Source organism: Centruroides vittatus, unplaced genomic scaffold (assembly GCF_030686945.1).
Source record: "Centruroides vittatus isolate TY-2023 unplaced genomic scaffold, ASM3068694v2 contig_824, whole genome shotgun sequence".
NCBI lineage: Eukaryota > Metazoa > Arthropoda > Arachnida > Scorpiones > Buthidae > Centruroides > Centruroides vittatus.
In genome coordinates, this window is record NW_027122537.1 from 470,596 (window position 1) to 498,500 (window position 27,905).

Here is a 27,905-nt window from a genome sequence, read left to right on the forward strand (position 1 = left end):
AGTTATGGCAATGCAACACTTGGGCGATCTGCATAGGGGATGCCTTCCGGGAGGTCTTTTTAAGGAAAACTGGCCCCTATTTAGGCATTACAGACATGAAGAAAACTCCACATGCCCAGCCTGTCCAAGCAAGGTGCAAACCCACAACTGAACTCCCAGTGTTCAGGGAACGAAGACTGCTTGGCCACTTGCTTTTTGGAGTATTGTTCAGTTATGTAAGCATAAATTAAATGGTGCTATGACAGGATGTCAGCTCTATCATAATAGTGGCTGCACAATATTGGCAGTATGGTCTAACATTGTCATGATGGAAAAATATCCAGAACTTGCAAAAGTGAAATCAGTTCACTTTTGAAAGTTCTAGATATTTTTACAAATAACAGAAAATTTTGTTCTGAAAATCTCAGCATTTGCTTCTTTATTCAGAGTTATTCCTAAAGGCACAAACTGTACAAATACACATTCTATGCTTTCAGGAATACAGATGAAACAAGTTACATTTTCTGATGTGACCTTATTATATATATAACCCATTGAACGTGTGTCCGTCCATCTGCGTAACGGTATGCCAAAAACGGGCACTAGAGGTGCACCTATCGTGTGTCATATTTCAAACATTTTAATTAACAATATAAATTATCATTATTCATTTGGCCAATAAATTATTATTTAGTCAATATAACAATCTATCTGTATAACCTATTGAATGCGTGTCCGTCCATTTGTCAACGTGCCTCATAGGAATTTGTAATGCTGCTAGAACGCCCACTAGGGGCATCCCGAGCTACTAGTTTTGATATAATCAACAATGACAGACCATTAAGAAAAAAATACATACAAACAAAATCAAGACTGACAAGATCAGTGCACACAAGATTTCAGAGAAAACGTTACTGGCATATTTTCTCAGAAAAATTATGGAAATGATTCTGCAAATTAAATGATTGGCTATTGTATTTCTGCTTCTTTGTTCATCCAATATCAGTAAATGAGATAATTATTTAAAAGACGTGAAAACTATATTATTTTGCCAATATGAATTAAAATTTTCTCAAGATCATTTTAAAATAGTTTTCATATAAAGACACATTCATTTCCTGACTACAGATGATAAGAGATGTAGAAATAGTAGACTTATAAAAATACTAAGTTTAGTATTGTACAAATAACTAGATACTTATTTAAGAAATAACAAAAAGATCTTAATTTATCAATGAAAGTTTAATGACTGACATTTTCCATCTTATTGAAAGACCACCTTCAGGTGATTAAAACAATTTAGAAAAGATCAGAAAAATAGAACAATATAAATTAAATAAAATTAGAACATTACAAATTTTTAAATATTAACATTCAAAGAACTTATGGTAAAAGAACAATTAATCAAGTGTTGAATAACTTGGTAAAAAGAAAAGGGGGAGATTATAATTAAGGTTTTATTTTACTGTACTTTATATAGACCCCATAGACCACGGATGTCAGCCTGCAGGCCACATTGCTGCCCACTGCAGTGCATTTTCATTTATTTTGGTAAAGAATGTTGTAAAAATTATTTTCGTTTCACTCTGATGTCATAATGATGTAATTGATACTAGAAAACTACTACCCCATATGCAAAACATACTGCTGTGAACAATTCTTTTCATGCATGAAAAACATCAAAACCACTGAAAGAAATAGGTTGAGTGATTCCCATTTAATTAACATTCCTAGAATTATGACTAGTACCATAAATACAGATATTGACAATGTTAGGAAAGGAAGGCAATGCCAAAAATTTCATTGAATTTATTTTTATTTTTTGTGAGTATAATTTGTTTACTGTCAATAATATGGTATTTTATGTAATTATATATATTTGATATTCACAATTTGAACTTTTTAAAAGCATATATTTATATAAAGTATCTTTGTGGCTCACTGAATATATGTAAATTTTTAATTTGGCCCATTAGGAAGAAAGGTTGGACAACTCTGCCATAAATCTTTATTCTGTAGATGTAGTATCAATATTGCACTAATTAATGCATTTTGTTTTTTGGAGGATTTATAGATAGATTTCTAGAAATTTTTCAGTTTCTTAGGTCATTGATATTATAGAGGAGATGTATTAATGTACTGTACATGCACTTCCAGGTCACAGTCAAAGATCTATAAAGTGGTGAAAGCTAAACCTTTAACTGTCCACAGATGCTTCTTAGTCCTAGTACTGCAATAGATTGCCCCCACATATTCCATATTACAGGTAGACCTCCTACAACGCGGTTTAGGGTATTTAGAAACGAATTGTCTTTCACATAACAGAAAAATCGCAACGGATCACATAAGTGCAGTGGAACTTGATGAAACAAGCTCAGATCTTGAAATAAGGTCAGTCAAACATTCTCGAACAACTATAATAAGTGACGGTGAGGACTGAATTTGAGCATAACATTGTTTCTTTTTGATTTTGACTTGAAATCATCATCTTTTTAGTTTTTATATGATGTTGAATTTTATTTAAGCTTTTTATGTACATAAATTTAAAAAATGATGAAAATGTTACACCATAAAAGGCAGTTTTTCTCTTTTTAGAACTGAATCCCAGTTTTTGTATTAAGTTGGTGTCTCCTATAATGCGATTTCCCACAACGCGGTATTTTCAAGGAACGTATCTACCGCGTTGTAGGAGGCCTACCTGTACAATCAAAATACTGGTCTACTGGCACAGAATATCTTTGCTGCTCGCTCCTTAAAATTGTAAAGACAATGGGTTTTGCTTGTAGATGTTGACATTGTACTTCTTGGAAATTATATGTATATATAGTATGTCTATTAAACTGTTGACTGTTTCAGCTAAAAAACATATCCTTAATGTTGTAACATGTATATACAACAATCTGATGTCAAAAAGAAACAAGTATATCGCTCCAATCAACAAAACACCATCTCTCATAACATGCCCAATGTAAGGCTGCCCATTGTTTGTATATATGCACCCATAGTTTGTACTGTACATAAGGTTTACCATTATGCATGAAAAAGAACAAATTACTAATTAGATGTACCAATTCTAAGATGTCACTATGAAAGTTGAATTAATAATGTCACAAAACATAAAAAAACAAAGTTTACAATGACATGACTGAATTTTAAATGGATTGATAAATTGAAAGTTTGTGATTTTCATATATTCCTTCTCTACACAAATCTATATCCTGCAAGCAATGAAAAAACTGGAGTGAATCCAAAATTGGTATGTATGTTCCTCTAAATTAGATTTCATAAATCTTAAAGCTTTCTTTTCTGACAAGAATTTTGAAGATGAACACTTGTCCAGCACTGGTTGCAGTTGAGTAGCCTTCTTATAGGTTTTTGTGAAGGTGAATAACCTAGGAACATTAGGAACCTAATGTTAACAACACAAATCTTAGTTATGTATAAAAATATACAAAGAAGGTTTTTATGAAAATTATTAATTTTCTATTTTATAATACCAATACCATGTAATATAGTGCTAACATAATTTTTTTCATCTTCATATAATTTTCTTAATATAACTGATGCAGCTATAACAAAATAAATTTCTTTTAGTGTCATTATAGAAAAAAGTTCTGAAAAGTCGTCATCATCTAGTGGAATGGAACCATCTGCAAATATTTACAGTTACAATTCATCTCATCATTTATCTTCTGTTTCAAAAACTTTTTCAAAATCCATGAGCAATGAGTTGTCTACTACTACAAATAAAAGGTAACCTAAAAATTTTTATTTTAAAATCAATTTTTGTCTTTCATTGTTATATTAACATCTATTGACGAATATCAATTAACAATGCAAATTCCATACCATATGCTTTCAAAACAACATATTGATTCATAGGATATTAGTGCATTACCTTCACAACTTTTTTGAAAATTTTTTGTTAATATTGAGGTATATCGTTCCTAAATACTGATGATGTAGTTATTTTTCTATCATTGGCAGGATCACTTCTATTTACTCTTTTTACATTCACTATTCTACAAGTTCAAGGTAAGCTTCTAGTTCAAAGTAAGCCAAGTTTTAGGTATCTTCGTTGTATTATATAGAATATACAAGACTAATGTTTTGTAATTGTGGCATCACATACTTTTGTAGATACTGATTTAGATATAACTAAATAAATTAATGGGAAATATGAACTTGAATGTATATTTAAGAATTACACTGCATGTCACAAGAACATGAGCCGTGGTGTCATTTTGGTCATGTGCTGCCGGTTTAGACCTTTAACTTATCACTTTCAAATTAAATAATTTGGTTTCAGTACAATAACTGAGAAAATGTATATAAATAAATAATTTCAACAAAAGCTTAAGATGTGAGAAAATTTCTGGACATTTTTGTAAATCTTATATAATTTCTATTTTTCCTAATTTTCCTGTATGCTGTATGTAACCTGTTTATAAACATAAACATATTAAGCTTAGCTACTAAAAAGTTAATTTGGACCTTAAAAGAATTAGATATAAAAACATATCAATCCATGCTTACTTGAATTAACTATTGTATTTGCCTTGTCATTGTCATGAATGCTTTGTTTAGCAATAGTTATAACAATTTTCATGAGAACTAAGTACAAAATAAATGTTATTTATTAATCTGTGGGAGAACTTTCCAATTTGTAATCACATTATTTTCATATTTTTATTTAAATTTTTTTCTATAATAGTATAAATTTTTGAGTTAGGCATGATTTACACCAGTTGCAAAGGGTGCAAAATGTAAAAAAGCAAAGAGATCTCAACGAAATGTCAGCATACGTAACCCCACAAAGCAAGTTAAAAATTTTCATGTCAGCCAGTAGAAGAATGCAACAGCTAGGGCATGTTGGCAAGTGCAAGCCAACAAAAGCAATGTTTTCATCTTAACTGGTGTTCTCAACTTACAACAGGAAAAAAATGGCACTCAATAATTAAAAAGATCCATATTGAAAAAATACTGATACATAATTTGATTTCAATGATCCTACACAACACAGTAAACAAAAAAGAATGTTAATGTGGCAATTGCAGGATGTATTATTTTTTAAATTACCATATATTTGTAAAAGTGTGAAACCATAACTTGTCATCCTTCTTACCACCAGTTGCAGTGTGAACGAAATTTGATTTTCTTGTCCCATTTGCTTTGTTTGCTCTCTTTGCTTTTGTGTCCTTTGCATTCGGTATAAATTTTGCTTTAAATCTCTTTTACTGCAAACTGCATTTTGATAGACTGCTTTGTTTTCTAAATGAAATTTTATAATAATTTAGATCTTTCTCAGATACCATGTATCATAAAGATTTACTTAAATGAATGTTATCTTTTTTTAAGTTTATGTACATAAGTATTTCCTGGACAATTCTAGTATAATTTATATTTAAATACATTATAAATTATATTCTTATAGTTGATGTATATTTATTTATATTCAGTAAATCAGGAATCAAACCAGCTGAGAAACAATATGATGATAATATTGTTGACATTGATCCATTTGATAAGGAAGTTACAGATGAACTATTATCCAGATTAGATAATCCTGTTTTTAACAGGCCAGGATATCTCAAAATCAACAGAAATATGCCTCCCTTTAAAATTGGAAATAAATTCACATCTGGTAAGAATCAACATTTTATTATTAACAACTTTTTTCATTAATGTTATATTGTATTATAAAATTATGTGTTAATTATAAGTTATATTTTAACCATACCATTAATATATTATAAATAACTACTGACTTTTTATTTATTTAGATATGTAGGTAGATTAAACAAAGTATTATATAAATTTTTTAATTGTGTGTGTGTGTGTATATACTTAATATAATATTTAATATATATAATTAAAAATAATAATAAACATCTTTAAAAATAGCAGATGTCACTTAAATCAAGTGACTAGACATGATGAAATGAGATATGAATGATTGAACTTTGACACATCATACACACAAAATATTTTACTTTGAAATTTCACGTTTTTCAAGAAGGAATATTGAATGTTTTAACAACATAGTCAATGTCATTTTTTCAATACCTAACATAACCTAATGCAATGAAACTTTGATAGTAATAATTCTGTATTATATACAGTAGAATCTCATTTTAATGGATTGCTCAGGTCACTGAAAACCATCCAAGAATCCATTACATTTCAAATAACAGATTTTTTTCCATACACCCAGGAAAATATCCATTATTTAACCCCCTACATATAAGAAATACCTGTACTTGAAATTGTTCAATTTCTTAGTATCTCTATTCTTTATGCATAAAAATATGTATGTTACAAGATTATATATTATACCATACATACATATGACAAATCTGACAGAAACTATATCGGGGTGTCCAACGAAACTGGGAAATCACAGGGAATTTATTAGATCAGGGAAAAGTCATGGAAATCTTGAGGAATTTGGTATTAAACCTGGAAAATGGGGGAGGGGAATTATTATTGCAGAGCATATAATGCATTATATAATGGAAAAGGTAATGACAGAAGTGTTTTGAATGTGCGCATTGTTGTCACATGACAAACACAATGATTTAAGATTGTCATGCATGCTGATTATAAATTTAAGTATAATAATTACTCATTTTTACTCCTTGGTTCTAAAAAAGAACAAAAATTTGAACTGTGATTTTTAAATTGTTTTATGAAAAACAAGTAAAATGGCAAGGCCGTATTTGGGACAAGAATGTCTCAGAGACTCACTACTAAGCAGGATCATTTCGACAATCATGGTGGGTCTCGTTCTCATTCACCAATCATCTTTGGTATCGCTGGTTTTGAGCGCGATCATTCAAACTTCACCGGCCACAGCCACCACTACGAGGTCATCCACAATGCATTTTCAGTGAAATTAACCTATTGAATGTTGAAATTTCTCTCCATTGCATGATGCCCTAGGTTGAATTTTTGTCAATGCAAAAATTTCCCATTTTTGAAAAATAATGGTGGCTATTGTATCGTTCGCAATAATTTTTTTTATTTTGCACAAATGAAATATATATATTAATAAATTCAAAAGTAAAAAATAATTCTATTTTGGAAGTTAGTTTTAATATAAAATTATAACAATGTGCCATCTAGTTTCAAAAAGTTCTGATGATGAAACGAGATATCTCCAGTCAATTGGTCAAGGTTAGCACATGGTGACCAGAAATATGTGGAAAATAACATGGGACAGTTAAATGGGTTTTCTTCAAAGATTCGTTTGTCAAAATTTGATTTAGCAACATTTGCTTTTCAATCTTCCCAATGCACATGTTTGTCAAAATTCAATTTCACAATATTCATATTTCCAACTTACCAACGAGCAACGCACGTGCAAATCTTGCACTACTGCCTGTTTGTAGAGAGTGTTGCCATTTTGTATTTTATTTTGACTCTGTTCTCAGTCCCCTGACTACCTACAAGTCTGGATTTTTTTATGCGCACATGATTTGGGCACCTAATACTCTTAATGCCAAATACCAAATACTGTTGACATGTACTCCTTCATACCTCTAAGCTGGTAAGACATCAGACAGTATGATTTTATAAACAAAACAGTCTTGTCAAAAATGAGCTTTTTTTTTTTTTTTAATTGTAAATAGCTTATTTATAAGTGCAATCTTGCAGGATTTATTAAAAAGCAATTGGCAACCTTAGATAGCAACAGAGTCATCATTTGTATGATTATTTCAGGTGCTACACAATGTATGATAAAGGGATTTTATGCAATAATTTTAGAAATATGCCTTACAACCAAAATAACTGTTAATTATTGAAAAAAATCCAAACTGCAATCCCCATTTTTGTACGTATCGCCTTCTCACTGGTATTTTGTGTCTTTCTCTCTACTATATTTTTGGAAGTTTTTACTTAGATTGGCTGCTACCATATATTCTCAATTATAATGGGCACCTTTTTTCATACTTTTAGACCAACCAATAAAATACTCCATTTGATGTGCAAAGAAAATTTATACAAATAATTATATAAACATTCTGTAGAAATGCCATTATGATTCTACATGTACAAAATTTAGATACTTTATTAATACATTTAATTACAGAGTAGTTTCCATCTAGTGAGTTGTCTAGAACTGAGGCCTTTTTTGACATAGGGTAGCATTTCTTAAACAAGGTGGTTGCATCACTTGAGGGGTGATCTAAAAATTTTACTGGCAAAAATTTGGAAAAACTAAGGTTTATGCATATGAAATAAGTATATAAAGAAAGGAATGTGTTACATATTTATTAATGCTTAACATGTTGAAATTGTATGAAAAAACATAAATTTTAGATTATGCCCATTCAGAGGTTTGTTTTGCACCATATATTATAAGGTATAGTTGTAAAAATTCCATTGTAAAATGGGGTCTAAAAATATTTTGTAAGAAGGGGTTACATATAAAATGTTAGATTCTGACATAGGGGAACTTAGTTTGAATTTTTGAAGACTGTGTAAGTGTAATGGATTGAGATGGGTGTATGATAATTTTAAGTGAAGTACTATCATTTCTAGGGGAAGATATAATTTTCTTCCTTAAGGTTGGAAACTCTGGATAGTAGTTACTTTTGGAGATCTAATTGCTACTGGTTTCAAAGTGTCATCGAAGTAAACAGTATATAGAATCCATCTACATTTCAGCAATGCTTGTAGTTTACAATGATTGCAGGATTTGGAAGTGGTTCACTATTTCAATAAATCACCTTTTTTGTTTATCACTATTTTCACAAAATGTCACTAAGTCTCTTGAAAAAATGAAGTTACCATATTTATTCAATTTTAATGCACATCCTTTTTGACCATTTTGAGAACTGAGAAATGAGGTATGAATTAGATTTGAAGTATAAATGAGGAAGTCGAAAGTAAAACGTGTTAAGTGACAGTATCATTTCCAATATTATAGCATGACCTGTTACTGTAATTTGGACAGATTTCACTATGGTCGATTTTTTGATCATTTGAGTGTTGCCCATGTATCAAAATTTTGTTTATTTTAATTGTGAAATCTATTTACATTAACAAGTTTTACATGCTATAAATTTTTAATTTACAGTTACTAAACAATATAGATAGATTTCATAAGTCCAGTACTAGAGTGGATAAAATCACTGAATGCCAATAGTTGGCCATGGGTTCATGCCTGGCCACTGAGCTTACCATGTGGCATTTTCTGGGTTTTCTTCATGTTAGTAACACCTAAATAGAGATCGGTTTCCCCATTGAAAGTCCTCCCTGGCAACATCCCAGCTTACACATCACATTGACATAACCAAACCAAACCTAGATTTCATAAACGCAAATAATTTTTTAATGAAAATATAGGCCCCAATGGATTACTGTTTTCAAATTAGTCTATTTCAATGATCTCTCACTTATTCTGCCACTGTGAGAAATGTGGCATTTCAACACCAAATTGCCATGTGTTAGCCTACATCATTAATTAATGTTTGACAACTTAAATCATGCCACAGATGAGTTTTCTCTGGCTGTTACACTTCGAAAATTTCAAGTTATCATTTGATTTACGAGGCTTGAAGTAGTGATATCTGGTTATCCATACCTGTGGGTACCCGTATAAAAATTTCATGTATAATATGAAAATGTACAAAATGATTTTGTAAATATGTAAATTGTTAAAATATGATTAGTAAATATTTTTCTTATAATTTAATCTGTTTAGTAATTTTTAGTTGAATGTTTTTTCTGATGAATTATCATTGAATTTTTCAAAGATCAGTTTGCGAAAATTTTTAATTAGCTAAATGAATCTTTCTAGAATCCCAGAATTATTAAAATTATTTAGACAATTATTACATATATTTACAAATTATTAAGATAATTAAAACATTTTCAGAAAAATTCTAAACTTTTTTTTTAATAAGTGTTTTAAAACTTTAAATATGTTGATTGATATTACATTAGGGACTCTGTAATACCTCAGCCTGACCACTTTCTAAGTGTTCTGCAATGCTCGTCTCTACATTGAATTTTTATAATAATTCTTCACAAAAGCATTTAATATTAGTCTTAAAATTGTCATTTAGAATATCTTTTAAGTAAAAATGTAAAAATTTTAACAGTAATGTAGTCATTGAATCTTAAAATTACAACTCAGAACTCAGTAAAAGAAGTAAGCATTTGTATTGTCAGAAATGAAAATAAAAAATATAGTGTGTGATTACAAATGTTATTACATTTGATATAATTTTGAATGTTGATAAAATAGTAGGTCTTTTAATGCAAATAATAATAATAAGTCTTATTATATGACATGTAAAAAGTTGTGGAAAGCAGAAAACTGTGGGCCTTTGGGGTAAGGCTTGCCAGAACATTTTGTATTCAATGTTTCTCAAACTTTACCTTTAGGTGAAAAAATAAACCTTATTTACTCAAACATAAGATGTACTTTTTCAGGTTTGTATCTGAAAATAGGGTGCAATGTAGATTCAATATAAAATAACACAGTAATGCCGAACTAATTTTATTTTGGTCACTATTTAGTTACTATTCTCACTTATTTTAAAGTTATCTTCTCTCCCAAGGCCTGAAAACAGTAGTTTGATCAATAATATGTTTATATAATTTACATGTAATATCTGGACTAAATAAACTTCATTTAATGCAGAGATGTGAGATATTTCTTGTTGAATGCATTCCTATGCCTTCATTTCTTTTAATAACAATATGAAATAAATGGTCACTTTTTGGTCACTAATTTCTTGACACCTGTTACTTTTTTAACTAATTCCAACTCCTGTGATTGTAAATTGCAAGTAGTAAATTAAAACAATGTACACTGCTTAAAGTTTCTAACTTTCTGCAACTACTATAACAATGCCACAACTTAATGGACTGGCAAAGAAAACAATCTTCAATCAAAAGTGGTTATAAAAAAAATTACATAACAATTAGTTGAGAGAAAGTTCGGGTGATCCTTTTTTTGCAAGATGTGTCCTGTGTCACACACTATTTTCACTTACTGACGTGGGAAACAACAGTAGTCACATGAATAGCAAGAAGCATGAACAGATACTAGCTTGTATGAACAATACAGTAGCAGTGTTTTTTTTTTTTTAACTTATACACTTACACGGAGGTTGTGTGTCAGATAAGCTATGTAGAAATCCGACATGTGCAGTTAAATGGTTGGGATTCTAAAGCATCAAAATTTCAAAATGCAAATTGTTCTAGAGGACAGCTTCTGTTCTTATTTTTAAATGCAATCTGTTTTTATTCTGAGGAAGGGAGTTTAAAACAATTGAAAACATTAGAAAAATTAAAATTTATACTGTGTTTAAAAGTATGAGTGGTTGTTTTTGTAGTTTATGACAAATACAGTTGTACTGAATAGTTTAATTTAAAATATACGCTCTCCATATCAAATTGTAGTGTTTTGCCCCTATAAATCATACATTTTTGCTAGCAACAGAGTTGTGCCAGTCATCTATCTAACTCCTTTCGGGGAGAATTTTTGAATGAAATAATGTGGCTTCCAGTCTAAACTGAAAGTTTGTATATAGTTAAACGGGGCCTCCTGCTACTGAACTTTCCATATCTGGTCTTGGATTTTATCTAACTCCATTCTCAAGATTAAGGAAGGACGACAGTGGGAATTTATAGGTCTACAGTTTTTTCAAATTTTAGCTCAATAAAGGGAATTGAACAGCCTTACAACTATGAGTTTGGTAACATCAAATAAACTGAAAATGCTTTTTAATTTCTGCAGTAAGTTGTTTTCAGTCAGTAAGGAAAAAATGCAAGTTTTCGTCCTGAAAAACCTGAAAATCTCAGGGAAATTGAAATTTGTTGGACACCCTGTATATCTACTGTAAGCACAAAGAGGCAAATTACTTATGCTCATTAGCACTTCACTTGACTTCACAATTTGTTTAAAAAAAACTCATCTGTCTTGGTTTGTTTTGATGCTGTTTTTCTGTCTATTAAATACAACAACTGCCTGATATTAGCAATATCATGTACAGTCTGTTTATGCTGAAATTTGTCAGGAAGGTCTTCGTGACTCAATGAAAATCAATGGCCTTGCTAAATTTCAGCACTGCACTTGGACCGACTAGTGTTAATGTTCACTAGGTGACTCCTCCTCCAATTGTATCAGCCTTCTAACTCTTTTCATACAATTCTTCAATTGTACATATCCTGGATGTAACAAGTGCATCCTCAAACTCTACAAATTTCCAGAAATGTCTAAATATGAATTAAATATTGATAAAATGCAAGGTTTTATAATAGATGGGGCTAGAAAAAAATTTTATTATTCTGATTTATGGATCCACTAAAAGCAGGTAAAATTACATCAGTTTGGCAAGACCTGGGAAAAAATTCATTCTGCAATCTGTTAAAACAAAATCTACTGTAAAAAGGAGAATATCACCAAACATTCTCATTTACACAAACTTATATTTTAGTATAGAATTGTAGACTTATCAGAATAAACAAAATATTTAGATACTCATTCAGTTATTTATTGGGTTGATATACACAGATTTCTAGTGATTAGAAAAAGTAAAAATTCCAGATGTTTTAAAGTATGAAACATTTACCAGTAGATTACTTTTCAAATGCAAATAGCTGAATGACAAATGACATTTTTAACAATGGTCAGTTAAATGGCATATACTGTAAATGTGTGAAAGTATAATTATCTACCAACAAAATCTTTTAACACATTCAACAATGTCATTAAATGTTAAAATAATAATAATTCCTTTGAGTACATCATTGCAGATTCAGTCATGCATGAAAGGAATTACATCTAACTTAAAGGCATACTACAAAGGTGAAATAAATGTATGCAAGAATTTTAGGAGAATGAGATGATAAAGACAATGTCATATGATTTCTATTGACAAAAGAAGTACCACACTTGATGCAGTACATTTTTTGGTAATGTTATGGGGTCAAGTGTCTGAGAAAACCATTGAGAATTGTTTTAAAAAATGGTTTTTTAAAAAATAGGCACAGATATGTCTGAAAATGTAATAGTACCTGTTGACAATTGACGAAGAATTTCTAACCAGTTTTTAGTGCTTGCTATATCAGCAATACACCAAATTGTTACTGAACAAGTCTCTGGAGAATTATTGATGAAATTTAAGAAAATGAACATATAATACAGATCCCTCCAGCAAAGGCTCAGATTCAAGAAGCTTTGCAAGTACTTTGTTGTGACATATACAGGATTCCTACGCACCTGGAAAGTCTGGGATTTTAATTATTTTCAGAAAAAGTCATGGAAAGTCAGGGAATTTGTCGAAAATTGTCAAAAAATCAGGGAATTTGTTGAAAACTATCAAAAAATCAGGGAATTTGTCTCCTTAACTGCCTCGTTGATTTCGTTTGCTGAATATGGCTGACCAAGTATAGCCATCTGCAGGCGACAAGAAGTAATGCTGCAATCTTTAATAAGAAAATATACCAGAATCTGTTTTGAATCTGAAATGGCTTTTTTCACCATTCTGAAACTATAATTTTACAGTTGTGGATTAATAACAGGATAAACTACTATTATGTAATAGTGTTTAATTTTTAATTTTAATAATTCAGCAATTATAAAAAGATGAATTTGTTAATTAGAATAAAAAATAACTAATTAAAAATTAGTTTACAAACTTTTAAAACTTGAAATCGTAATTTATTAGATTGTTCACTTCAAAATAGCTAAATAGATCAGTAAAAATCTGTAATTTAATTATTTTTTACGTTTAAAACATTACTATACAACATAAAAAAACTATAAATAGTTACCCGACATTTACAGTAAAATGCTGGCGCCGACTAGTAGTTTTTTACATTTGTTGTTATGACTTTCCTTGAAAGAATTGTACTGCAAGCGTATTTGTCCCCCTCTCCTGTTAATTTCCACAACTTCGATACATAGTTTAATAATTAGTTTAACAGAAATGATGTTGGGTAACAAATATCCACTGATTTTGGCAAATTTAGGGATCATACCTGTAATAGATATACTGTAGTTAGCATTTTGAAAATCAACTAGGTAATCTGATAGTTTAACCAATGTTAACTTGCTTATAATTAATTATAAATTTAAAAAGCTGATAAATTTTTTTTAAATAATTAAATAATTTCTAAAAAATTAAAATAAATTTGATTATCTTTTGTGCAAAACAACACCAAAACAATTTTTATAGTTATGTTGCAAAAGAAAGAGATTTGTAGTTACGATTCTATGCGCTGAACTTCTATATTTTATTAACATATAATTGTAATTTCGTTTGATGTTTGTTTCTGTATTTATTTTATTTTATTTAAATTCTATACATTTTAAGAATCTTAATTTTCATAATACTATGACGTCATAGGAATACAAGTCTAAGGTTCTGGAATTATCCCAAAACTCACTAAAATAATTAAATTATTAGATGATGAAAAGGAATGAACAAAAAATTTTTATAGAAACTTGAGAAATAGTCAAGACGGTGCAGCTCTCAAGATCGATCATTTGGATTGGAGTCATATTTTCCATTGTTTGAAAAAACAATGAATACTTCTGCGAACTCTGGTTCTGCGATTGACATAAGTAAATCAGAGAATCCATTAGATCCCCATCATAAAGCATGGGTGACGGTCCAAAACCAATCCATGGAACAATCGAGGGAAAGGAAGGTGATAAAAGCCGGTGTCTCAAAGACATGGGGTGTCGAGTCATCTCTTATGTAGCCATCGCCACCAATCACCTCCAGTCATTTGCCTTTTCCCCCCACTTTATCTCTGCTATTTTGCAGCCGCTGCTGCCTTTTCCTTCCACAAATTAACAGTTGCCTTTCAAAAGGAGGACTTTTCTAACTCAGGAAAAACACGAGTGATTTACGTTAGTGCTAGACATCGAACAGAAATAAAATGAACTTTCCTTTCCGGATCGTTCACTGAACATTGCTCCGGATTCCACTACCGCTACTACAAACTTAAGACGAGAAACGAAGACAACTTTAGCTATATTGTAAGCATATTTTTTACAATAAACAGGTTAAACGGTAAAGAGGTGTCTTCGTCCGTCTGTGCCACATTTCCCACATACTTATTAGTCCCTCGACTTTTCTGACATTGGGAGGATTAACTTTATTCCCTTTATTTTCCCAATGGGAAAGAGTCATCATATCTCTCACAAGCGAAATGCAAAGTTTCAAATGTTCTAATTGATGTTTGAAATTATGTTAAACCTGAGGAAGGCTATTTAAGATTGCTGAAAACATCAGTTCGTTTATTAAAATTTGCTATAAAAGTGAGTAAGATGGTTTGTGATATGATTTGCAATAATTATAAGATTTGTAATTAAGGGTTAAAATACATAAATTTTGTCTGCATTCTTAAGAAAATTTTATGCAAAGACGAAATTTAATATGAAATTAAATAAATAATAAATAAAAATTATTAAAAATAATTATTAAAACTCTGGCCTTTACACCGAAACCGAAATCAAAATGGTGGCAACGGAACATTTTTTTTCTTTTAATGAGTTGCCAATTCAGCTAATTTTTTGCTAGATTTAGTGGATTTGTTAGAGAAGCTATAGTATAAATTTACATCTATCCCTCTTTATATACAATCTATTTTTATGCAATTTTGAAAAAATGTGGTTGACAAAAGAAAACTAATTCTTTTTTTACATGATCGATTTTTTATGAGGGAAAAAATGTTTTATTTAAAAACTTTTAAATTTAACTTTTTGTTAAAATTATGTTGCTGTTTAAAAAAGTTACTGTCTTTGTTGAAAGATTTTAAAATTGTGTGTTTCTAAGTCTAAAGTTCATTTTAAGCACAGTACAGTACTATTTGTATATCAAAGAATACTGTTTGTTGATTTTATGCTATCTTATATTTACTAGATTTACATACAAATAATAATGATAACTGATGATAAAATAAAAAGCTCATGTTTCGTTTGTAAATTGCTTATTTTTTCATTACATTGAAGTTGTGGATTCTATCGTACGTTTTTCTACGGGATGTGTTTGTTATTTGACCCTACTGATCTTTAGAACTAACGCTAAGCAGTCAAACACGAACAGTAACAAAAAAAACTTTATTAAAAAGATGAGAACTGTCACCAACATCCTCGGGCAACACCCAGGCAAATCCCACAAACTTTCGCGCCTCTTTTTTATGTTGCCAGGCAGTGTTCGAGATCTCTGGCACTGGCGGCCACATATGCATACTGTATTTTTTTAATATGGCAGTCTTTGAAACATACAACAATGCTAAAAGAGGGATAGATATACTCGATGTTCACAGTAAATAAAATGCTGTTTTATTATGTCGATATTCCACACCGTAAGAAATGTGAGGGTCAGGGAATTTGGACAAAGTTGGTCAGGGAAAATCAGGGAATTCAAAACAAAAATTTTAGTAGGAACTCTGCATATAGTACAGAGGTAGAGAATTTGAAAAACATTATGAATATGAATGTTTTATAAAATGAAATATTAACAAAATGTTATTTTATTTATGTTTATACATTTTAATATTATAATAATGTACTTTGAGTGAGTTATACAAAGGTATATAAAAATTTTTCTTTGCAAATACCCAAAACTTTTATTTTTATTATTTAAATTAGAAATAAATAAATAATTTAAATTTTTTTAAATTTAGTTTGTATTACAATGATTTATTTAATGAAAGGATATGCATTTCAAATTTATTGTATTTTTTATTATTTGATTCTTTTATTCCTTTGACTATTCTGTCAATAAATAACTCAATAATTATTAACAGTTATAAAACAACTAATAGTTGGGCTACAATTTGAAAAAATGTAGACCTATAAATTTCCATTGCTTGTCTGTCTGATGTCTGTTCTTTCTTAATCTCGAGAACAGAGTTAGATAAACAAAAGTTGAGGCTAGCTATGGAAACTTAGGGGCAAGAGGCCTCATTAACTGTGTACAAACTTCTGGTTTGCACCAAAAGTCAAGTTATTTCAATTCAAAAATTTTCTCCTGAAAGGAGTTGGATAGATGACTGGCATGACTCCATTGCTAACAGAAAAAGTATAATGTACAGGGGCAAAACACTATTATTTTGAGGTGGAGGACATATTTTAAATTAAATAAATTATAAATATGATAAAAATTTGCAGCCCAGCATTGCAACAATGTCATAATAAAATAATTGCATGTTTAATTATTAGCTTTGTTTTTATTGATCTTATAAGTTGAAAGTTTTTGTACCTTTCACAATAAAAATGTTATACTTTAAAATTTTTGTTTAAATTTGTATATCCAATAATTTATTAGATTGAGAGACTAGTTTTAAAGTTCATTAAAATTTTTAATTTAAAAATTTATATCTATAAAAGTTAAATCTTTATTTTGTGATATATTTTTAATAAAGATAACTTTCAATTTTTGGTTAATGTGAGCTTAGGTATACAAAAATGGCGGCTGTCGACAATAACATAAACGCACCTATATTTAATCTTTTTTAAAACTAAGACATTTTTAAAACGTAAATTTGCTACTTACTTTTTCCCCTGCTTTTGGTTACTTTTCCTACTCTTGGACCATAAACGAAAAATAAAAAAGTCGTCATACTACCTATAAATTCAATCGATGCATGGACGAAGTGAATTGCGAGATTCTATACATCAGTGGTTCAAACAAAATTCGTCTGTATTGTACATAAATTTTACTCCTCTTAAGAACTGCAGTCTTACAATTCACATCTCTCGACTTTTCATCTACGATAGGCAGCATCTCCATAGGAGGTTGGCACCTGCGATCCACTGCCACCTAGCCTTCCATGTGTCGTTCACGTTGTCTTTCGTGTCGGAAATCACTATTACATATCCTTGGTTATGACAAATTTAACACGTTTAAACACATTTACACACTATAAACGCACATTTAAACCACATGTAAACCCTTTACAAAACTTTTACCTTGCTTACACAATATTAACACACCTTTAATAAACTTTTATGACATTTAACATGCATTAAACACATTAATGACACGTTTATTATGTTAATTACCATTGACAAACTTTCCTCCTCAATAACTTTAGACTTCGAGTAAATTGTACAAACTTTGAAAAAAACAGACACTTTAAAAAATTACCAACGTACATAATCCGTCTACATTGTAACCAAAATTCGAAATTCACATTATTCCTCACGTTTCCTGAACGGAATTTTTTGATGGATATTTGCATACGAAGGCATCGTTACTATCAGCGCCATCTACATTTCTTTTCTAAAAACACTTGCCATCGAGGTTACTGGAAGCACCGCCATTTTGTATACCTAGGCTCACATTAACCCAATTTTTAAATCTTACTATATGGTGAAAGTTCTGTTTGTGTTTTACTTTCCCAGCTGTTATGTATACAGCATGGGAAAGTATTGGAATTGTCAAATATGACCACCTCCAAGTTTTTTGCAAAACTTTTGATGTCCTGAACTCAAAGTCAAGGGAAAAAAATGTGTGTGTTGGTGTATAATTTCATTTAATATCTCAGGGTGGGGTAAAGTTTAAGAAACAAAATTTGGCATGGTAATGTGTGCATAAGTAGCATTGACACTCTTAATATTTGGTGGTTAAAGTTTGAGGAGGTGGTGAGGTAAAGGGGATCATGTGTTGTATCTCAGGAAGAGTTGGACTTAATGAAAATTTTAATCATTATTGGCATTTACAATATTCTTAAATGTTTAAGAATGTTGTAAATGTTAATTGCCTACCCTCAAAATCAAGCCTTTTGCCTTTTTATTATAATTAATAATATAAAAGTTATTTTTTAATAAAATCTCATAACAGTCAGGAAAGGTACACAAGTCTGCTGGATTTTTATTAAAGTGAAAATACTTTGTGATCTACTGACAAAAACTAATGATTAGCTATAGAAATGATCACAAGACTGATTGATTGGGTTATAATACTCTATTATCACTTCATTTCATCAATTCTTTTTATTATTATTTCTTGACTTTTGATTATGAATATTTAAGACTTCAGAATTCTCTGTGGTTTCCTTATAAGTATATATTTAGATTAAAATATTATATTTCTGTCATAATGTTTTTTAATGCAAAATTAGTTTTCATTTTTTAAAAATTTCAGAATATTCTGTAAGTTTTGAGAATGTTCTAAAAGTATATCAATTTTCTCTAATCACTAATTATTTAATTTTAAATTGTTTATCAAACAGTTAAATATTTGAAATTATCAGAAAAATTGAATGTTTACTTAGAGCAAATATATTTCATAAAACTTTTTTCTTAGCATTTCTCGAATAAATTTCTAACAGTTGAAAATATTGTAAGTTAATATAATAAATTATACTTTCAGGCTCAGAAAATTATATAATTCCTAAAGTTATTGCAGAAGGAGCTTATGCAAAAATTTATCTTGCCAAAAAAAATTGTGAAAATATGCAAATTAGTAGAGATTGTAGTATTGCTCTCAAGGTTTGTAAATATGTCAATGAATGGGAATTCTATATATGCACAGAAATTCATGATCGTTTGACTATATTAAATGAATCTCCAAATGTGGTAAGTAAGAGTTCATTTATTAAACTTCTAATTATAATAATAAATCTATTTAACATTTATATTATAAATTTCAGAGAAACAGTATCATGAAAATTGAAAAAGCCATTATTTTTAATGATGCTGCTGTTTTGTGTAATCAATATGAAAAATTTGGATCTTTACTAGTGAGTATATTTGTACTAAATGTCATGAATTTTTTCCAGTGTCAAATTTTTACTTTTATTAGCATCAGTTTACTGTTAGTTCATGCTGATTTTATTTTTGTTTCATAGGTTTTGAAATAAAAATTAAGTTTTCAGATTACATTGATAGTTCATTTTAAGGACAACAACATTGAATGTTGTTTACATTTTCTAGTTTAATATTTTTTGCCTTTCCAAGATTAAAAAAATGTTATTAAAATTTCTGAAATAATGCTTTATCAAGAGATTTGTCAATTTAGAGGTATTAGGCAATCATAGATATCAGGGTTGGATGACTAAGGTGTTAGCCTACAATTCCTGGGGACTCTGGATTGAATCTCTGGAATTTTTCATGGATGGTGGGCCCTGTCTTTTGCCCTGGCTGGCCCCTTCATGAGTCTGCCTATGATGGGTGTATGGAAAAAAGGTCCTTAGTATCCACAGTATAGAGAGTGAAAAAGGAAAAAAAACATTTAGATTATATCTAGCAATTTTTAAAAAATTATTTGAATGTAAAGCATTCAAATAACTTTGTTTTTGTAAAAAGGGCTGGCAGAATTACAATTTAATAATAAAGTAGAATTACATTTCAGATGGATACTAGTCCTATCTTCACTGCTTTCCATGTCCAATCACCGGGAACAACTGTTTCCATTGCAGAGACCTTTCTTTAGAGGCTATGCCTCTGCACAAATATGTAAAACAGTTTAAAATGTCTGCAGGTGACAGTCCCAACACAATTAATAGTTGTTCCTGGTGATTGGACATGACAACCAGTGAAAATAGGACTAGTATCCATCTGAAATGTAATTTTACTTTTTTATTAAACATTCAAATAACTATTTTAATATGACAGAAAATAAGGATTATTTAACAATACTTTTTATTTACATCATTATAGAAACAGTAGATTATTAAAAGCTTCAAAATTTTGTTTGTCATTTAAAATAGGTAAGTTTTTTATACATATAAACTTAACTAATAGAATACGAGATGGTATTGGAATAACAAGTGTTGGAAATTACATCATTTATTATACAAATGTTGTATTTTGTCTTATCTTGAATTTTCAGTTAAAAGAAAAAACTTGCTACCTATCATAAGAAAATAAACTGCATTTTATTTTATTTTTCTTTTGTCAAAATATGCATGATAAAATAAAAATACACTATAAAAATATGTTTAAGCTCTTTTTCTCAACAATTTCATAAAAGTAGCTATTGTGCAGTTTGTCAACACTTCTTTCAGAATGGCACAATTACCAGAGATGTCAAAACTGTATGAACAGTAAGTACCATTTATTTTAGATAAATACCATAACACTCAGAATTTTCATTGTCTAAACAATGAAAATTCTGAGTTACTGGTATCTATGAATGGATAAATCATACAATCAGTTTTTACTGTTGTAAAATTTTTTCACCTAAGAAACAAATTTTGCTGTATACCAAAGGTTTTTTCTGACTTCTTTGCATTCATATCACTTGGATCACAGATATTTGTTAATTTCCACCTATGGTAGCTGAATCAGTACTTATAAGATATTACAGGAAATTTCTGTTAGTTAAAAATTCAGGGGACAAAATATTTGTGATTTCTTTGACTTATCGAATTTCAAATTATCTGAGATTTACATATTGCTGTATAATATGCCAAATGCAATGTAACTGATGTAATTTATTATGTAATATGACTACTTACACAGAATGCTATTTTCATTAAATAATAATAATAATAATATAAATAAACTGCAAGTAAACAGAATGTGTCCAGTGAGAACCTCACAGGTTGCCAGATAGGTTTTATAAAAAGTAAAGCAGAGTTCCTCGAAATGTAGCTCAAACAATTTTTAAAGTGGCCCAAAACTTAGTAAGTCACCCAAAAGCAGTAGCCTAGAGCCCTACAAATATCTCAATCTGCTACTTGTAGCCAATCTTGCAATTTAAAACCCAGTCATATTTTACAAAATAAGAGGGGGGAAAGGTGTAGTCTATGGGTAGGATAAAACCCATAAATATGTTACTGTAAAGGCCAAGTCATATTGACAAGATTAAAGTTGTTTTTGGTCTATTGTTCTCTTATAGAGGCACTTCAATCTAAAGGAATGAGTTAACATATGCATATTGCAATTCAGATAGAATTTTCTCTTTGAATTACTAAGTAACCATATTTTGAACTAAGAATTCCTTAATATGTAAATTTCTATATCCCTCCATGGCTGGAACAAAAAAGTATGGTTACGAACTAATGGGATTTCAAACTATCTGAGCTCGAATTAAAGATAATTTTGTATCGCTATTTCTGTAATCTTAATCTTTTTTAATGACTGAGTACTATTAACTTGAATGTTTAAGTAATGATTTTGTATAAATTCAATTGGATAAATGATATAAGCTGTTTATAAAATGTTATGCAAGTATTTAGGTTACAATATAATAGTAAAATAAAAGTTATTTAATAATAATTTAAATTTTATTCAAATGTTACTTTACATCAGATTTCCCCAAACTTTTTGACCTGTCAAGGATTTCTAGACCTTTCATCAACCCCCTTCTTTTTTTTTTTTTGCTAATACAGTTAATAATAATGAATTTGGTAAGTCAATATTAATAAACACCATTTTCACAGAAAAGATTTACTTAAAATAATGTTTACAATATTCTGAAGTGTCATATACATAACTGAACTAATAATTTTTAATGAACTGGTTTCTATCAATCTATATTAACTTGATTCTAAGACATGTTTTTACTCATTTTTATTTGTCTGAAATAGTGATGACTCTTAGAATCAATAATATCTTACATTTTGTAGTCCAAAACAATAACAATAGAAGTCATTACGAGAGGATCATTTGCACAGATTAGGAAAAATTATGAATCAGTAACAGACATTTTTGACTGTACTACTCAACAATGACATTAGATCAAATGAGCTGTGCTGGTAAGGAATGTTTAATTTAAACTCATTTTAACTTTTAATACTCAATCTTGGCATTGTCTTGAAGGCATTTTAAAAATGCCTTCAAGACAATGCCAAAATGTAACATTAAATTGAGTATTTATTGTATTTGCATAAGAGCATAAAATAAGGCTTCTACGTTAAAGTTTTTTAAATGATCAATTTTATTAAGTATTGTTAAGTAATAACAAAACTTATTAAAATGCTATAAAACAGGTCTAAAAATGAAGAAATAATTTTTTTAATAAATAATTTTAAAAGCATTTTAACCTATCAGAAATTTTGCTGATAGATGCCAAAACTAAAATGTAGATTAAATTCAAATGTTCAAAATATTTTGTAAATATCTGATAAAATATAACCTTCTCTTTGCAAAACTTCTGTATATGGCACATTAATATTAGGTAAACTGGAAAGTAATGCCGTTTCTGCACATGTCAATACTTGTTTATTATTTATCAGTTCATTGTGTACTTCAAAGCCATGCAAAAGACATTTTAAGGTTAAAGTGACTTGTTTACTTGTAAATAATTAAATCTTAAATTTTTTTTTTGCAATTTTGGATGAAATGGCCAGCCAAATACCAGAAGAGGTACATATCTGGCATTGTATGCTTTTTGAGTTTCACAAGGGTAGTAAAGCAACAGTTGCTACCAAAAACATTTGCAATGTTTATCCAAGTTCATTAGACGTTTGTAAATGCCAAAGGTGGTTTTATAAGTTCAGATCCGGTAATAATAATCTTTCTGACTCATATCGATCAGGAAGACCAACAATTTTAGACAATGACGTGTTAAAGGCGGAAATGGAAGCAAATCCATATCAGACAATCAAGGAATTGTCAAACACTCTTAAAAACCTTGCTTGATCATCCAAGAACATTTGCAGCAGATTGGTAAAGTATGCAGAGCAGGTGTTTGGGTCCCGTATAATCTGTCCAAAGAAAACAAAGCTAACCAATCAACCATATGCAACTCATTGCTTCAACAGCACAATACAGAAGCGTTTTTTGATCACTTGATCACTGGAGATGAAAAATGGGTCCGCTATGATAATTCAAAATGCAAAAGGCAATGGCTTGCTCCAAGTGAATCACCATGAAGTACTGCTAAGCCTGGTTTACATCCCAAACAGGTGCTTTTGTGTGTTTGGTGGAGTATTTGCAGAATCGTTCATTTTGAAGTGCTGAAACCTGAAAAAACCGTGAATGCCTGGTTTACATCCCAAACAGGTGCTTTTGTGTGTTTGGTGGAGTATTTGCAGAATCGTTCATTTTGAAGTGCTGAAACCTGAAAAAACCGTGAATGCAGACCTTTACTGTGAACAATTGGATCAAGTAAATCAATCTTTAATTGAAAAGTGTCCAGCAATTGTCAACAGAAAAGGCATTATTCTGCAACACGATAATGCAAGACCACACTGAACAAGACAAACCCTGGAAAAAAGTAATGAATTGGGGTGGGAGGTATTGCCTCACCCACCATACTCACCCGACATTGCACCATTGGATTTCCATTTATTCGGATATCATCCAAATTTTCAAATTTTTTGAAAATTTGGATGATATCCGAAATGCCATCTCCAGATATTTTGCTCAAAAACCAATTGATTTTTATTGATCCAGCATTGAAAATTTGTGCACTAGATGGCCAAAAGTTGTTGATAACAAGGGTGATTACATCATTGATTAAAAATGAAAACAAGTTAAAAATTTGTTTGATTTTAATGTAAAAAAAACAACATTACTTTCTGGTCGCCCTAATACAATGGGTGATTGGATAACAAACAATTTTGTGAAAGATTTTTATGTTCGAACAACAAACACCTCACAGAACAAACACAAGAAGTGACATAAAATAATGAATACTGATTGGTCTTTCCTTGTCTTCAGGCAACAATTTGAAACTTTTTGGAGTTCAGGAGACGTCGACATTGACGCTCAACCTGGTATACTGATTGGATAGTATTCCTCCGAACTTTGAAGCTCTCCCTTGTAATTCCAGCCTTTTATTTCTCTGACAGAAACAATTCTTTTGTAGTATTCGCAAGACTGTCAGGCAGGCACTCGTTAAGTATTGTGTGAGTTTTTGTTTGCGAAAGGTGAGAGTATAATAGCAAAGTTAGAGAGTGGGCAGAAGATGTCTGATGTTGCTGGGCAGAATGGCTTGAACAGGTCTACAGTAGGCAGCAGTTCAATCTTATCTAAGAAACATACAGTATAATCAAGAAGATTCAAGCAGCTAAAGGACTAACAAAAATCAAATCTGAGAAATAAAGAATGTTGAAGAGCTCATAATGGAAACTGATCTGACGACAGAAGAATACCAAGAAATTCTGCGAGATATGTTTTCTTCTAAAAAAGAGAATTAATGCCGATATCTGTTATTAAAGATCTTTTGAAGAAATGGGAGGATGTCAGAACAATAGTTTTAGAATGACATCCAAACCAAGTTGAGGTTAATAGGCTTGGGGGATCTATACAATTTCAATGCTATTATTAATTGCTTCTGAAAAATCCCAAAGAAGAGAAAAGTAATTGATATTAGACAGGTTCATTAACCCCAAACAAACAGAAAAAACATGACTAATAAAAATGCAAGACTGTGATTATATGTATTTTTATTATTACATATAAATAGACATAGTAAGAAAGTACAGTATATATTTTATTTTTTGGGGTCTCCAGAACAAATTAATCAAATTCCCATAAAAGCCTATGGTAAATCGATAATCGGTTAATGAACAATTTGGATAGCAAACAAAGTCTTGGACGGATTATGTTCGTTAACTGAACACCCACAGTATTAATCAAGAAATGGAATAGATTGAGATTGTGAAACAAGAATTTTAAAATTTCGATATGTTTTGAAGTTTCGCCGGATGTTAAAATTCTTTTTAAAAAATTAAAAAAGACTGTCGTTCCGGAAAAACCTATTTCTTTAACGGAAAATTCTATATTTTTATATAATTGATTTATTTTTTAGTTAAATTATTTATTTTCTTTTGTATACAATACTAGATTAATTATGTTATCAATTCTTATTTCACATTTATTAAAAGTAATGATGTAATAAGAATAGAGTATAAATTTGTTGCAAATTTGTTTAATTGCATTAACAGCCGTTTTTCAGCTGTTAATGCAATTAAAGTCAATTATTTTTTTTAATCAATCGGTACTTTTGCTGCTTATCATTGATTTCCTATTTATTTAATTAAATTAACTTCTTACATTTTATTGCAATTATACAAAATTTTGATGTATAAAAATATTAATTCATATATTTTCAGGATATTATTAATTTATACAAACAAAAAAATCAAGCCATGCCTGAATGTTTAGTTTTGTACATCACATTGGAAATGCTATATATATTTCAACAACTACATCGTTGTCAGATTATTCATGCTGATGTTAAACCAGATAATTTTCTTATTGTAAATTTGTAAGTTTCTATTTTTTAAAAGTTAAGTTAAATATTTCATTTCTGACTGTATTATTTTTTTTCTTCTAGAAAAGACTTTTCAACAATCAGCTGTTTTGACTTAGAAAAATTTAATATTTTAAAACTGATTGATTTTGGACGTTCCATTGATATGCAACTTTATCCCCCTGGCACTTCATTTACTAAAGTTGTTGAAACTGATGGTTTTAAATGTACTGAAATGTTGGATGGAAGGCCATGGACATATCAGGTATATTTATATTAAATACTTATTTGAATTTAAATTTTAATAATAATAATTGCTCATTCAAAACTTGTTAATAAAACTGATTTTAAATGATTCAATAATTTTCTAATATAAACATTTATCATGGTACTTAAATTGTAATCTATTGGCTCAGTTCAATGATGTTCAATAGCTTCTTAATTGCATTATTACAGAGAAGAAATTATTTGATTTTCTTGTCTAACATAATAATTATAAGTGGAAAGAATATTCTATTATTGACTGAAGCAGAAAAATATTAGTAATTGAAATATGATTTCACTTCTGTAGTAATTATATTATATTATATTTTCATGTTTTTCAGTGAATTAATAATCTTTTCTTGAAATATAATTTGTATAAAAAAAAATAAACACTGAATCTTTTGAATGGCTGAGTGCTTGATGTGGTTCGATATTAATTGAAAAATGCTGTTATAGATGCACCCCAATATGAATATTTATGCTGAATGCTTAGCAAATATTTGGCAAATACAGAATAGTATTGACAGTTTATGCATGATGAACATTTGACATTTGCCGTTTTCCAATTCTTCTCAATAAGTAGTGTTAAAACAAAGGAGACAATATTTGCCTCCGTGTACTCATGTTGTCTATCCACACTACTCAGCATTTGGCAAATAGTGGATTTGACATTGAAAAAGACTAAAATGGAAACACTAAACTATATCTTTCACTTTTGAATTTGGTTTATTTTATTTTATTTTTTTATATAGTTTAAATATTTAGTTTATTTTTTAATGCACGTTTTTGGTGAAACATTATCATATGCTATCTTATTCTTTTAGGCTTTTTTTCATTAACAGCTACAAACCAGTTGTAACTATGAAAGTGGCAACACAAATTATTTTTTGAGACGTCCATTTTCTAGATTTTGGACGAACAGTTGTTGTTCCCACAATGAACTGATGCTCAGCAAATAATCAAATATACTTGCCAAGTGACATACATTTTGGCAAATAATGTGGACGCAGCCTTAGTTGAATAGGAATTTATGGAAAAAATATATAATGTATTAGACTGGTTTTTGAAGATGGCATTATCTGTGGCTTGGAAGAATAAGGGCCTTTGACATTGGCCCTTATTCTTCTAAGCCAGAGATATAGTATTGATTCAGTGAAAATTTGAATTGTCCATTATCATTTATGTTACATCATGTTTGTTTGAAGTTTATACATTGTCTAATAAACCAGGCCTTGGCAACCTATAACCCGTGGGTCACCAAGTGACCCATTTCATAATTTCAAGTGATCCACTTGAGTTCCAAAAATAAAGTATATATTAAATTCAAGACATTGCGGAAAGATTTGGAAAAATCACAAGATTATGATCTTTCCATGATATCAATGTGTTGGGCTTCACTTCCTACGAAGTTTTCATCTCCTGAAAAAAAATTGGCTTTGTCATTTTGTTCACATTTGGTTCAACTTATGTGAGCAAATATTTTCAACATGAAATTTATTTTAAGTAAGAACAGGAGCAGCTTAACTACCGAAA

General features: G+C 29.7%; 1 protein-coding gene across 1 annotated transcript in view; it reads left to right on the forward strand.

The window, feature by feature from the left end:
• LOC136982402 (mitotic checkpoint serine/threonine-protein kinase BUB1-like) overlaps window positions 1–27,905 on the forward strand; it is a 101,655-nt gene that overhangs the window by 71,840 nt on the left and 1,910 nt on the right. The window contains exons 20-25 of the mRNA XM_067278894.1: window positions 3,574–3,732; window positions 5,439–5,623; window positions 19,332–19,537; window positions 19,612–19,701; window positions 25,969–26,123; window positions 26,193–26,373. Coding sequence (XP_067134995.1) covers window positions 3,574–3,732; window positions 5,439–5,623; window positions 19,332–19,537; window positions 19,612–19,701; window positions 25,969–26,123; window positions 26,193–26,373 — 976 coding nt within the window. The remainder of the gene's footprint in view (window positions 1–3,573; window positions 3,733–5,438; window positions 5,624–19,331; window positions 19,538–19,611; window positions 19,702–25,968; window positions 26,124–26,192; window positions 26,374–27,905) is intronic.